The sequence below is a fragment of the Eucyclogobius newberryi genome, unplaced genomic scaffold (assembly GCF_026437365.1).
Source record: "Eucyclogobius newberryi isolate DKJ021-1_F unplaced genomic scaffold, fEucNew1.0.hap1 SCAF_15, whole genome shotgun sequence".
Taxonomy (NCBI): Eukaryota; Metazoa; Chordata; class Actinopteri; order Gobiiformes; family Gobiidae; genus Eucyclogobius; species Eucyclogobius newberryi.
The window spans coordinates 31,544,706-31,558,885 of NW_027315779.1; the positions used below are offsets into that span (position 1 = coordinate 31,544,706).

The 14,180-nt window shown below is 40.4% G+C and overlaps 1 protein-coding gene across 1 annotated transcript in view; it reads left to right on the forward strand.

Moving 5' to 3' along the window:
- Positions 1–14,180, forward strand: part of tmem132e (transmembrane protein 132E) — a 159,257-nt gene that overhangs the window by 121,335 nt on the left and 23,742 nt on the right. Inside the window, exon 7 of the mRNA XM_072446962.1 lies at positions 6,607–6,886. Coding sequence (XP_072303063.1) covers positions 6,607–6,886 — 280 coding nt within the window. The remainder of the gene's footprint in view (positions 1–6,606; positions 6,887–14,180) is intronic.

Sequence of the window (14,180 nt, forward strand, 5' to 3'; positions counted from 1 at the left end):
GATTCATCATTCCCCTTCTCATCTCCACTCTCACCCATGGGCCTTCCCAGCCATTTTGAAAGTCTGATCAAATCAGGCATTAAGATGGCTCCACTCACGCCCAATATAGCAAGGGCTATGCCGACTACACCAACAAAAGCCCCACCACCCATCCCCCCTCGCCTCTCACCTGGTCCCAAACTCTCCTTGGCTACAAAAGCCCCACCACCCATCCAACCTCGCCTTTCACCTGGTATCTCCCATAGCTAGGATGCACTGGGTCTCAGCGTTGCCGGGACATATTGTCACATTAAAAATCAAACCAACCCGGGGCCCTATGTAAAAAGAGCCCCCCCTAGTGCTATTTCTGTAGCCACATCATCACACAGATGGAAAAACAAAATGCGAGTCAGGCCCAATCTGAGAAATGTGATTCATATTCCCTGTGAAAAGATAAAGCCCAGTCTCACTGAAACTAGTCTGAAACTTGCTGTGCTAAATGTCAGATCCTTATGTAACAAATCTCTCTTAATTAATAATTTTATTTCTTCTTATAATCTTGATTTTATGTTTTTAACTGAAACATGGCTTGACAAAAACACAGGAAATGTAGTTCTGATAGAATCTGCTCCACCCAACTTTAAGTTTGAATCTGAAACACGAGAAAACAAAAAAGGGGGTGGAGTCTGTGCTGTCTTTAGAGATGAAATAATTACCCGCAGGTTGTCTTTTGGGGTGTTTTCATCATTTGAGTATGTATCCTTTAAAATGGAGCTAAAACGGTCTCCATCCATTCTCTTCATTGTTTTATACAAGCCTCCCCAGCACTGCCAAAGTTTTATTGATGATTTTACTGAGATGCTTTCAGTCATATGCACAGACTTTGATGGTTTGGTCATTACAGGTGATTTCAATGTGCATGTTGATAATATTTGTGACAGAAACGCTAAAGAGCTTGATGCTGTCCTTGAAACCTTCAGTCTTACTCAGCATGTGAGAGGCCCCACCCACAGCAAAGGACACACTCTAGATCTCATAATTACAAAGGGGGTAAATATTTCAAATGTTAATGTGATCGATGTTGCTCTGTCTGATCATTTCTGTGTCTTCTTTGACCTGTCTGTTTCTCCCAAACCTCCGGTTGGTCCTGCAGTTGTTCAGAGGAGACACATAAGTGATGGCACAGGTGCACTGTTTATGGAAATGATAAACTTTGAAAATGTCTCATGTTCTAATGTAAATGATTTGTTGAACTCTGTTACATCTAGTGTTTTGAATGTTCTGGACACCATCGCCCCTATAAAGGCTAAAATGGTTAAAAATAAGCAGAAGGCGCCGTGGAGAAATGATGATTCGGTCAGGGCACAGAAAAGGGAGTGCCGCAGGGCCGAACGGAAATGGCGCAAGTCAAAGCTCCAGGTTCAAAAAGAGATTTACAAAGAAAAGCTGAACATGTACAACCTAATCTTATGTAGAACTAGGGAAAGATATTCTTCTGAAATAATTGGAAGCTGCAGTAACAACTCGCGTGTCCTGTTTGCCACAGTAAACAGATTAACAAACCCTCCAGCTCAGCTGCCGTTAGAACTCATTTCCACATCCAAGTGTAATGAGTTTTCATTATTCTTTAATGACAAAGTTCAGGGCATTAAAAATGCTTTAAATCCCACAATGCAAAAAATTACCCTAAAACCACCAAGACACTTAGAGCTAACTCACTTTGCACCAGTAACTGACAAAACTGTCCATGAGATCATCACCAGTCTGAGTTCATCTACATGCTGCCTTGATGTGTTACCCACCAGATTTCTAAAGTCTGTGCTGAACAGTTTGTTAGCACCACTCACTCACATAGTTAACATGTCGCTTCAATCTGGAACATTCCCAATGTCTTTGAAAACTGCGGTCATAAAGCCTCTCCTAAAGAAGAGCAGTCTTGATGCCGCAGTACTGAGTCATTACCGGCCCATCTCTAATCTGCCATTTTGGGGCAAAGTCCTTGAAAAGGTTGTTTACCAACAGCTCACAGATTTCCTCTTAATAAACAACTCATTTGATGTTTTTCAGTCAGGTTTTAGACCTCATCACAGCACTGAGACTGCTCTTGTCAAGGTGACAAATGACATCCGCCTGAACACTGACACGGGCAAAGCCTCAGTCTTAATTCTGTTAGATCTGAGTGCTGCTTTTGACACTGTCGATCATGGGATCCTCTTACAGAGACTAGAGGACTGGGTGGGCATCACTGGCACTGCCCTAAACTGGTTAAGGTCCTATCTGGAAGACAGGAAGTACTTTGTTGAAATTGTCGGTGTAATCCCTCATTCGTCCAGGCGTGTTCCATAGTAGAAAAAGCTTCAGTTGTAGTCATCTGGACTCAGTTTGAAAAAGTAGACGTTTCGACTCTCATCCAAGAGTCATTGTCAATAACAGAATTTAGGTCGAGAACTCCGATATTAATACTGTTCTGTGGTAAGACCCGCCCATTGGGAGGAGCCTTCCTGAAGTAGAAAGAGTTGTTGGTTTCAACAGAAACTCCCCCCTTGTATCTACCGAGCTAGCCTATTCAGAATCTTAATGGGCTGTTAAAACCTCTTTGTCTTAGTGAGACCCTGGCTCAGCCAGGGCTCCTCCCAATGGGCGGGTCTTACCACAGAACAGTATTAATATCGGAGTTCTCGACCTAAATTCTGTTATTGACAATGACTCTTGGATGAGAGTCGAAACGTCTACTTTTTCAAACTGAGTCCAGATGACTACAACTGAAGCTTTTTCTACTTTGTTGAAATTGGTAGCTGTGTCTCAGACCACATGACCCTGACCTGTGGAGTGCCCCAAGGGTCAGTCCTGGGTCCCCTTCTGTTCAACCTCTACATGCTGCCGTTGGGTCAGTTGATACGCAGTGAAAATGTGTCCTATCACAATTATGCAGACGACACTCAGATCTATGTTTCACTATCGGCAGGTGACTATGGACCAGTAGATTCACTCTGTCACTGCATCCAACAGATCAGTTTGTGGATGCAAAACAACTTTCTCCAGCTGAACTCAGACAAGACTGAAATAATTGTTTTTGGCCCACAGAAACAAAGAGAAAGTGTTAGTGGTCATCTCCAGAGTCTCGCTCTAAAACCTACAAACTAAATTAGAAATCTGGGGGTAATAATGGACTCAGACTTGAACTTTAATAGCCACGTCAAATCAATAACATCAGCAGCTTTTTACCATCTAAAAAACATTGCCAAAATCAAAAATATAGTGTCAAAACCAGATTTAGAGAGACTTATCCACGCGTTTGTCTCCAGTAGATTAGACTACTGTAACGGCCTGCTCACTGGTCTCTCCAAACGAGCTGTAAAACAGCTGCAGTACATCCAGAACGCTGCTGCTCGGGTCCTGACTAGAACCAGGAAGTATGATCACATTAGTCCTGTTCTCAGGTCTCTGCACTGGCTCCCTGTGGCTCAGAGAATAGACTTTAAAGCAGCTCTGCTTGTGTACAAGTCTCTCCATGGCCTAGCACCAAAGTACATCTTGGATATGTTAGTGCCATATGAACCATCTCGGACTCTGAGGACCTCAGGGACCGGCCTGCTGCTGGTGCCCAGAGTCAGGACAAAACATGGAGAATCTGCGTTTCAGTTTTATGCAGCTGAAATCTGGAACAGTCTTCCTGAAGATGTGAGACAGGCTTCAACTCTGACAATGTTCAAATCTAAGCTAAAAACAGTTTTGTTTAGCTGCGCATATGACTGCAGGGATTTTTTCTTTGCACTCTTCTCTTTTGTTTGTGATTTTATTAGTTTAGAAAATCAGTTGGATTGATAATTTTTAATTTAGTTAATTTTATTGTAGTTAATTTTTATCGTTGCACTCTTCTCTTTTGTTTGTGATTTTATTAGTTTAGAAAATCAGTTGGATTGATAATTTTTAACTTAGTTAATTTTATTGTATTTCTGTAATTTCTTTGTGATTTGAATGCATTTTTCCTGCTGTGTGAAGCACTTTGAATTGCCTTGTGTATGAAATGTGCTCTACAAATAAACTTGCCTTGCCTTGCCTCTTGCGTTCCCCTTTATATATAGATAGGTACTTACAAATAAGGAGTTATTATAATACATATAATAAAGAAATAATCAAAGTAACGATAATTATAACTCTTTGACTCAAGAGGGGGAATAATATCTAAAGTATATAAATGCATTAAAAACCTTGACAGCCAATCTAAATACATTCAAATGAAATGGAAAACAGGGTAATTTTGTTTTGCCGGACGAGGAGTTTGAAAAGTGTGTTCTTCACATTGGAGAACCACAAAGTCCCATGTCTGGAGGGGATTTTGTTGGAAGAATGTGACCACTACTCTCCTTCTTCTTTTCCTCCTCCTCCTCCTCCTCTCTTTTCTTTCATTTTGAAAGAGTTTCAATAGTAAGTCAGCTTTTCATAAACTGTTGAGCAACTAATTACATTTTTATTGACATGGAACTCTGTCTTTTGTTTGTTCTGGATGCAAACTCTGAGTAAAAACGCGGTTTGGACGAAAACATTATAGTGCTTTTGTGTTAAATGTTAATTATTAAAACCGATTTTCAGGAGATTTGTACTGAACGGTATTTTTATTTGTTTTTAAAATAAAATCAAAATCATGGAAAAAAAACTAATAAAATCAATTTGATGAAATATTTTCTAATTACAGTTGAATAATGGCTTTATACAAGGTTAAGATTTTTAATAACAAACTTCAGCTTGAATAAAAAATGAATGCTTTCCACGTTAGTGCCATGGTAATGAAAAATAGTCTGTGTAATCCCTCAGCGGTTCTGTGGTAAAATGTGACTTTTTTTGAGCTTTAAACTGTCTTCAAACGTTGCCTCTTCATCACTGGATGGGTAAACTCACTCTCTACACCCACGAGTACAGCGGCTTTCAACAACTGCATTCTCTAATTCTCAGATAACAATGATACTCTGTTTAATACACAAAAAACACAAGAATATGTGAGACGCACAATCTACTTTTAAATGTGACAAAAACTAAAGAGATTAGTTCCGATCCAAAAGGAATTGTGGGTCATGTACTACCGACGCTATACTTTTATTCCTACTTGAGTAATATTTTTACTAAGGTAACAGTACTCTTACTTAACCTGTTACCATCCACCTGCGCATTTTCCATATCTCAAATATTCTCTTACATCATCACTTTTATTTCCGTGGTCAATACCAGCAAGCCATACATCATTTTAAAACTTATTTTCTCAACAAAAGGAATATGTCATTGATTTATACATTGAATAATATGCCCCAAGAAGCAATTGCCAATAGTTTGTGAGAAAGTCTCAACTTTTACAAACGTATGTCCTACCTGTTTGCTGTTTATGATGGACGAAACGGCTTTAATTCTGTATATCCTTGTACTCAGTCTCTCCGTAAGGAACCATTAAAAAACAATATCCACTTGTATTTTTTCCTGAAGTTATCCGATTTCGAGATATTGTCAAGTAAACAAAGTTTTCTTCTCTGACGATATTCAGAATGAAGGCTCGTACGGCGCATTTCTCCGTCCATAACAAATTACCTGTTTGACTTATAAGATGGTGTTTGGCATCGATCTTTTCTTCAGATTCTTCAGATGCTTCAGTTAGGTATATGGGAAATTCATGGGTAAACTCATATTTACACATTTTCACATACATTGTTTTTAGCAGTTATAATAGGTATTAGTGGCCTACAAAACATCAAAATGTATGTTTCATGATCATAGAGGAGCTAAAATTGTAATAAAACAGTTTGGCACATATTTGAATCACTTGTTCCGAATATACTTTTTGATACAAAAAGGTCAACAGCACCAAAATGCCTGTTCCCAGAGATCTGAAACTTTACACAGTTGTTGTCAACAAGATAAACATCATGTACAGTGAACAGCATAAGCACACAAGGGTCATTATTTGGATCTTTGCTTTGTATATTACTTGAGTGAAGTTATTTTGAAGTAACTTTACTCTTTTTGGATAATCTCCAATCTCTGAAAAGCAAATGCTTCTTTTATCTAGCGCGTCCATGGACTCGTTTATTTGGTTCTGTAATCTGACATTCAAACATAAATCACAAATACTATCAAAAAGATTAGTGGTTTGCCTGGTGCAGGAAACGCTGGAGACAGTTGTGAAGCAGGGTCAGAAAATCACATCCTGCAGACGGAGTTTGAGTTGATGCATTCCGACAAACGATACAGAGCCAAACGAAACTGAACAGACACAAACATTCCATGGTCCCGATCTCAATCTCTCCTCTAAATCGTAAGACACTGTCCTGCTTGTGGTAATTGAGTGATGTGGATTCACTGTCAGATACTAGTATGTCACTTCAGCTAGCGTATTTGTACTTTTTGGATTGATTTATTGTGTGCTGAGCAGTGGTGTTTGTACCAGGACCGGGTGCAATTTGTATGTGCCTCAGATTGGAAACTATTGATCAGTTTGTATAGCAGAATCAAACCATGTTGGGTTTTGGTAACTGCCACAGCTGCGACTGGAATGTTTATTGTCTTTGTTGTCCAACGGAAATTCATAAATGATGAGGAGACAATAAAGGCTAATGTATTCTGCTTGTTTGTCTTGGTCAGGAGTGCGCGGGACAGCGAGGGCGAGGAGGACGATGACGAGCGGCGCATCACTCGCGGATGTACTCTTCAGTTCCAGCGCGCACAGGTCAAAGTGCTCACACAGTTCCACACCACGTCCACCGAGGGGACAGACCAGGTCATCACCATGCTGGGGCCTGACTGGCAGCTGGACGTGACAGAGCTGGTGCAGGACTCGCTGAAGGTGGACGACGCACGGGTGGCTGAGCTGGTGGACCGCACTGTGCTGGTGGGACTGGAGCTGGGGGCCACCACCATCAAGGTATGGACATCTTCAAAGACTTCTGTTTGAAAAGGACAGCATGTGTGAAAGAGAATGTTTCAAATCAATTTATAGCTAAAGACCATTCCACTTTGGAACGTTTTTAGCTATACTTTGTGCCCTGTTAGAAAAAATGTCCATATGTTTTTTAGGAGCGTTTTACTCTGCTCTATTTGAAAAACATGTGCAAGTGTTTATGTTAATAGTCATTTAAAAAAAGCAGTCAAGAGCTACAAATATCACACAAAATTACCAATGTTTAATATAAATTGTGACTAAGGCTGAATTAATTTTAACATAATTATTAGTAGTTTGTAGTTATTGGCTCGCGCATGGAATGGATTTAATTCCATGGAATGTGAAGAGACTTTGTTCTCGCCTGGTTTCTTATTGTTATTATTATTATTCATGGTCATTTTGCCCCCTAACATTGATGAATGTCACACATGGAGACATAGACGCGATCGGCTCGGCCCGAACTCCAATAAAATGGAGGTTGGGAGAACGCCCGTCGCAGCGCCACGTAGTTCAAAAAAGAAAAAAACATCAAACTCTTAATCTTTGGCCTAGGCACATGAGACTTGGGACAGTGATAGAACTACCTTTGACCTCTGACCTTTGAGGAGTAAAACGCACCTGGCAGCATCGCTCTATGATAAACAGGAAGTCAGTCATGTTGAATCAAAGTGGCACCACCACGTTTGACTTTTTTTTTTCAAAATCGTACTTGTCCAAGGTTTTTTGTCCGATCGAGCTCAAAACAACACTTTTTGCATCTAAAGACATTGAAATTGAATAAATATTTAAAAAAATGTTGATAATCCTTACGGTCTCCGTGTAACACGCCCTCAAAAAAGGCTTAATTTCCTGTTTTTTTTTCAAGAAGTCACGCCTATTGGAAGTGATCTACGGAGCCCATATTTCACTCACTAATGCGTTTTTATGATCTGATTGGAAATAATTAATACCATGTAAAAAATTTACTATAGAGCCCCCTACCCATTGTGTGAAAAACTCAACATTGTCTGATTTGATTGAAACTTTGAAACTCATGGATTATATTCTCCTCGAGACGCCATGAAAAAAAGTGCATCGCAGATATTGTGTATTTTCACAATTAGCCAGCAGCACTTCCTCTTCCTCTTTTATTTTGATGGAACATTTCCTCTCGTGTCGTGGTCTTATCATTAGCATCAGCATTAGCGGCGGGTCTCTGTTGCTAGGTGACGGAGGTACAGGGAGGAGGGGTCCAAAGAATAAAGTCTAAAGAAAAAAGTCTATAGAATAAAGTCTATAGAATAAAGTCTATAGAATAAAGTCTATAGAAAAAAGTCTATAGAATAAAGTCTAAGAGAATGCAGTATCGGGGCAATCGCGCGGGAAGGCGGTCGTGCGAGCCATCATCGCCGCTAGTGCGGCTTTAATTAAACTTTGTAGTTTTTCCTGGCCGAGAAGGAGGGTCTAAGGATAGGGGACTCTGGAACATCGTCCCTCGTCCCCATGGACATTGTTTAATCCGTTTTTTCACTGTCACCCTCAGAGGCAACAGTTGTTGTGATTTGGGGCGTTACAAAAATAAATTGAATTGAAAAAATGTAATAGTCTTGGATATGTTAAAGATGATTTTTGTGGGTGTGTCCTTCCCCGGGGCGGGGGTTAAGTGTGTGGGCTGGGCATATACTCACAACAGCCTCTGATGGATGTGTCTCGAAATTAACGAGTCCAAACACACACAGCGTCTCTCAAATGAATAATGGCTCATTTATTATCAGGCAGATATGAGTAATTGCTTTTTACCTCCAGATAAAAGTTGACACATTGAGTCATCAAAGTAGATAAATAGTGTTTACCCACTCATCTTTACCTCCTGCACACTCAATTAGCAAGAACGGCTGAACTTTGACTCGGGTTCTGAGTCTCTCTTGTCACAAATATTTCACACTTTTCGATTCCAATACCAAGGAGAAGATATGATACCAATTCTGATACGACAATAATAATTTTCAAAAACAAGTTCTGGACTTGGGCTGTGCAATTATTTGTATATATAATTGTGATTTCAATCACAAAATTGGTATAACTCTGAACAGAAGGCAATTAAATGTATTATTTATGACACAGTAAAGGCACTTTTCTAAAACATTAGTATATGTATTAGAAATATATTCAGTTTGTATACAGGTTAATTTTAACCAAAAATAAGTAATTTTTTTAACTAATTGTGGTTTCAATTATGAGGCAAATCGTTGTGATTATAATTGTTGCCATACTTGAGCAGCCCTAATCAAGACTATTTTAAAACTATTCAGGAAAGTTTTAATGTTGTCTTTTCTATGGCGGTCGTTCTCCACCACCTTTTGAGATGTTTCCCACCTTGTCCTTGGGGTCTCCAGCACGTACTCTGCACAGATGTTTCTGTACACTATGGCGGTTATGGCGCTCCATGTATGCTGTCCCTGCCAGCATCTTGCACCCTGCAGTTATGTGCGGGATTGTCTCAGTGCCCCCTTTGCACAGCCTACACCTTGGGTCTTGTCTGGTGTGGTAGATCTGGGCCTCTATTAATCTGGTGTTCAGGGCCTGCTCCTGTGCTGCCATGATCAGGGCCTCTGTGCTGTCCTTCAGACCGGTCCGCTTGGTAGGATTTTGTGATATCAGCCACTTCAGTTATGTTGCGGTGGTACATCCCATGTAGGGGCTTGTCCTCCCATGATGGTCCCTCCAGCACCTCATCCTCTGTTCCCCATTGCCTGAGAGATTCACTGAGCACGTCATCTTTTGGGGCCTCGTATGTTTCATCCTGGATAGTGGCTCTCACTAGTCCATGGCCTCTTTCGTTATGGTTAACGTACAGTCTCAGGGTGATGGATGTTGGGTGAGGAGAAAAGCTCCAACTCCAGAGCTTGACCTTCTTACTGTGAGGCAAGAGTGCTCACATTAGTCATCAGTGCCAGTTGTACCTGCCTGATGTAGGCTGGTGATTGGCCCGCTGCATCTCACTCACTCAGTTAGTCCACACTAATGTCATCTGGGAACAAACCTCATTTCCCAGCATGCACCACTGCACATTACAAGACATCAACAGGAAAGTCCAATGTCAGGACGCAGCTGGAGTTTTAAAGTGTCACTCCTGCTTCAGCCACTCATCTATCACTGCTCCCATGGTCACAGTCACATGACCAACAGAAGCCAATCAGGTCACAGCGGGGAGCTTTAGCGGTCCGCGTTTCATTGTAAAACAAAACGAGTGCCGCAGTGATAGAGGCCTGGGAAAGTGCAATTAGAAAAAGGATTACATGGCAAAGAGTGAAGCTGTGGCACTAAAAGAACATTGTATGTCTCCGTGGTGATCCGCTTACCCTGTGACTGGATGAGTGCTGGTCGTGAGAGTGTGACGGTTTGTGAAAATGAGTCAAAGAAAAGAAGCGGCCGACATGTTGAGCTGAACATGTCATCGCTGCATAAACCACTGGAGACTTCAGAGTGATTAGAGGCCTCAGCATAAGTCCCATACAATACACCATTCTATGTTATGTGATTGTCTACTGCACTCACAGATTATCAGTAGGATGTATTTGTCTTTGATAACCAAAAGTAAAAAGCCACGTTTCGACTGGCCCTGATCCCCAGGCCGGCTTCCTTTTAGAGCACTTTGTATCACTTCTGTTACAGGCTGAGTGTGTCTCCATGTTCAGGGCCTGGCTCTGGGTCCAGAGGCTCAACTGACCCAAACATAACTCAGGTTTCTTCATAAATAAAACCTAAATCGTACCTGAATTATACTTTTTAAACATGAGGGGGTTCTCAGCAATTCACAAAGAGACATTTAATAATTCTAGGTTTGTGTGTCTGTGAGACATGGCTAAAGCTGGAACAGCTTTTTCCTCATTATTTCCTTTCTCTGCAAAGCCTCTAACCCGCATTTTAACCTCTCTTTGTCTAATGCGTTGGCTTTGGATAATCTTAGATGCATATGACCTGGAAATATCATATTTGGCTCTTGAAGCGAGTGCCGTGCGTCGATAAACAGGAAAAAGCTGTTGCTAACGTGCTTTGCTAGCTTTGTTTAGCTAAGCTTGTTAGGGGTTTATTAATTAAGTTAAATTAATTTTATCTCTAGTGGAAAGGAAGTAATGACTTTGAGAGAATGTCGGATTTTCAGTAGTGAAGGTTTTAATCCCCAGATGAACAAAGGCTGACCGCTCAGTCGTATGCTGGGCATAACTCTACAGAACGGAGATTATTCCATTAATATCTGTGTACACACAAACACACACAAACATGCACGGACACACACAAACACACCAGCGAAAACAACAACTGTTTAATCTGGGCTCAACAGTGCTACTTCTCAGCCGGATTTATGAACCTAATGCATGGTTTACACGGATTCCACTCACATTTGATGTAGTTTGTCTAATTTTTGTGTCCATCCTTTGAAAATATCAGATTTTGTTATTCATTTAAGATTTTGTCCTAAATCAATTACAAATCATAAATCAGATTTCAAGCTGATGTAAATCCAATATAATAATTTCTCACCAAACGCCGACACATTTCCGCTCATGATGACTTTATTTGTTGAGCTTGAATTTTGGAAAAAGTTCAAGACCCAAAATATAATATTTCCAGTTCATAATGCATCTTAACATTATCCAGAGCCAAAGCATGACACAAAGAGAGGTTGGACGCAGCGTAGAGGCTTTGAAGAGAAGTGAAAGAAATGAGGCAAAACTGTTCCTGTTTACTCTACCTATGGCCACGCCCCTCACGCACACAAATACTCTGAATGAATGAACGTCTTTTTGTGAATTTGATTCATAAAGAGAACAGTTATGTTTGTCTCCACGTGCTGCAGGACGCGCGGCCCGAGACCCTCCCAAGTGAACCGGTCTGGGGGCCTGGGCCAGTGGAAATGTGGCTATAGAGATGTTATGGCTTAGCTTAGTGAAGGTTCCACAGTGTCGCATCAGGCTTTAGTATCCATCTTTGAAAAATCTGCACTCTTGTCCTTGTGGCGCCACCAGCTCTTCTCCGTGAGACAGAAATGCCATACTGTGGAACATGGCAGGAAACGCATTAACATAGTGCACCTTTGATAACCAACACAAAATGGAATGGTAATCTAAAACTTGAAATAATGCGACAATTCTATATCAAATAATTCGTTTAACAGACAGAATGTGAGCAGATTCTTATAGAGGCGACGGATTCTCTCAGAATACTATTTGCTGGGAATTCCATGAACATGATTAGTCCTTTTTTGTCCACAGCGTCAGACTGTGGCTGTTTGCTCACATTGATTTGGGGCTCCACTCAGCAGTGTTCTTAGAGCCTGATTAAAGAGAGTAAGAAGAGAATCGATGTGGAGCTGTGTACTAATGTCTCAACAGCACAGCACAGCGTGTGTATCGATCAAAAGTACAATCCCAGAACGTGACCACTCACCACTGCAGATGCACATGTGCAGGCCGGTCTCAAACAAACACATGTGCTGCCACTTTACATCTCTTTAGGCTGTTTCCATGTGTTTTGCTCTTGAAACTAGGGATGCAACAATCACGTTTTGTCATATCTTGATCTCAATACATGGGTTTGTCTATATGTGGTGAATCATGAGCTTTCAATGATTTTTGAACTTTTAGCTTGTGGAACACTTTTTATAATATTCACTGGGAGAAATACACGATCCAGTGCAAGTCATGATCTTAACCTTAGCCGTACCCAGGACGTCTGTAAAGTTGAAACGAACCCTGTGTTTTGTCTGTTTTTTGATCAGCAATGTCAGTCATTTTTACAGACTTTATTCTGGAAATGGCAAACTGGTAATTACATTGACGAACCTTTTAATTCATCCATCCAGTGTTTCTTTTATTTTCAACTATTGCATAGTTGTTTGGAGCGTTATGTGCCTGGGTTGTAGTGTGAAAATGTGGTGACACTTTTTATGAAACATGAGACTACCGGGGTCATGTCTCTTGTCTGTTTTGTGTTTTTTACATTTCATTTGTAGAAAAAAATAATAATGATTGGATTTGAGACGTTAATCATATTAATCCAGCGCAAATTTGGATTCTAAAGACATTTTGAATATGGGAACTTCAAAATTCTTTAAATTACTTTGAGTTTGCTGAATTACAGAAAGTAAAACTAGGGGGATTTTTTGCAGGCATTTTTACAGACATGGATGATTCATGATGAATGACTAGAAACACAGACTACACTCATAATTATTACTATTTACCTGAGGTCCGAAGGGAGAACACATCCTTCCTGAAAAGAGCATTAGAGGCAGAGAAAGCGCTGTGGTCTCATTTTCACCTGAATAGATGCTTTCAACAATATTTGACATGCAAAAGATCAGATACTGGCCCTTTTTGAATTCATTTCTTGAGAGAGAATGTCTGCTTTCTGTTGCTCTGTGGCGACGTGTACAGGGTTATCATAGCGACGCAGAAGACTATTCACACACAGCAGAGACAAACTGAAGGGGAAAGAACATGACAACCATCAGTATTTTAACTATTGGATATTTCTCTTTCACCAATGTTTGCCAAGACATTTGAACTTAATGACTGACTTTGGGTTTTGTAGCAGTTAGACATCTTTGAACAAAGCAGACAACAGTAATTCTCTGTAATCTGGGGTGTACACCATCAACAGATGTGTCAAAGTAATTTGCACTATTAAATCTACAGACATTTTAGTTCATCTGCAATTTTTGCTCGTAATTCGTGATTAAAATGCAGATTGACCCCAAATAAAGTCTGGCTGAAAGCATATGGAATAAAGATCATAGTTTTAGATTCCAAATTGTTTCTCCTACATGCTGTTATAATGATCAGGTGCATACTTCACTTCAAATGATGAGATGTTCATTCCAGACAGTTATTCTTGCTTGAGTCATTCCTTGAACCACTTCTTCAATCTTAATATTATATAAATAGTAATATTATTTGAAGCTGCTTTTACTGGAGTACAATCTCTGTCGACTCCTGCCACCTCTGTCTGCTGAGCTGTTGTGTGTGAAGCTCTGTCTCACTCCTGGATGAAAAGTGTTTGCTGAGGCGGTTGTTCTTGATGGATTCAGTCTGTGCGTTCCTCTGACAGACAGGCCTGGCTTGTACACATAATTGAATCTTGAATTGGCTTGTCACAGACTTTATGAGCTTCACAAAGACAATAAAGTGCTTGTCTCCCGTGAATACACTCTCGCTGTTTACATTGCTGCTTTATGTTGACATTCAGTCGAGTCGTTTTCCTGCACTAACACAAGCGTGGTTCAGAAATGCCA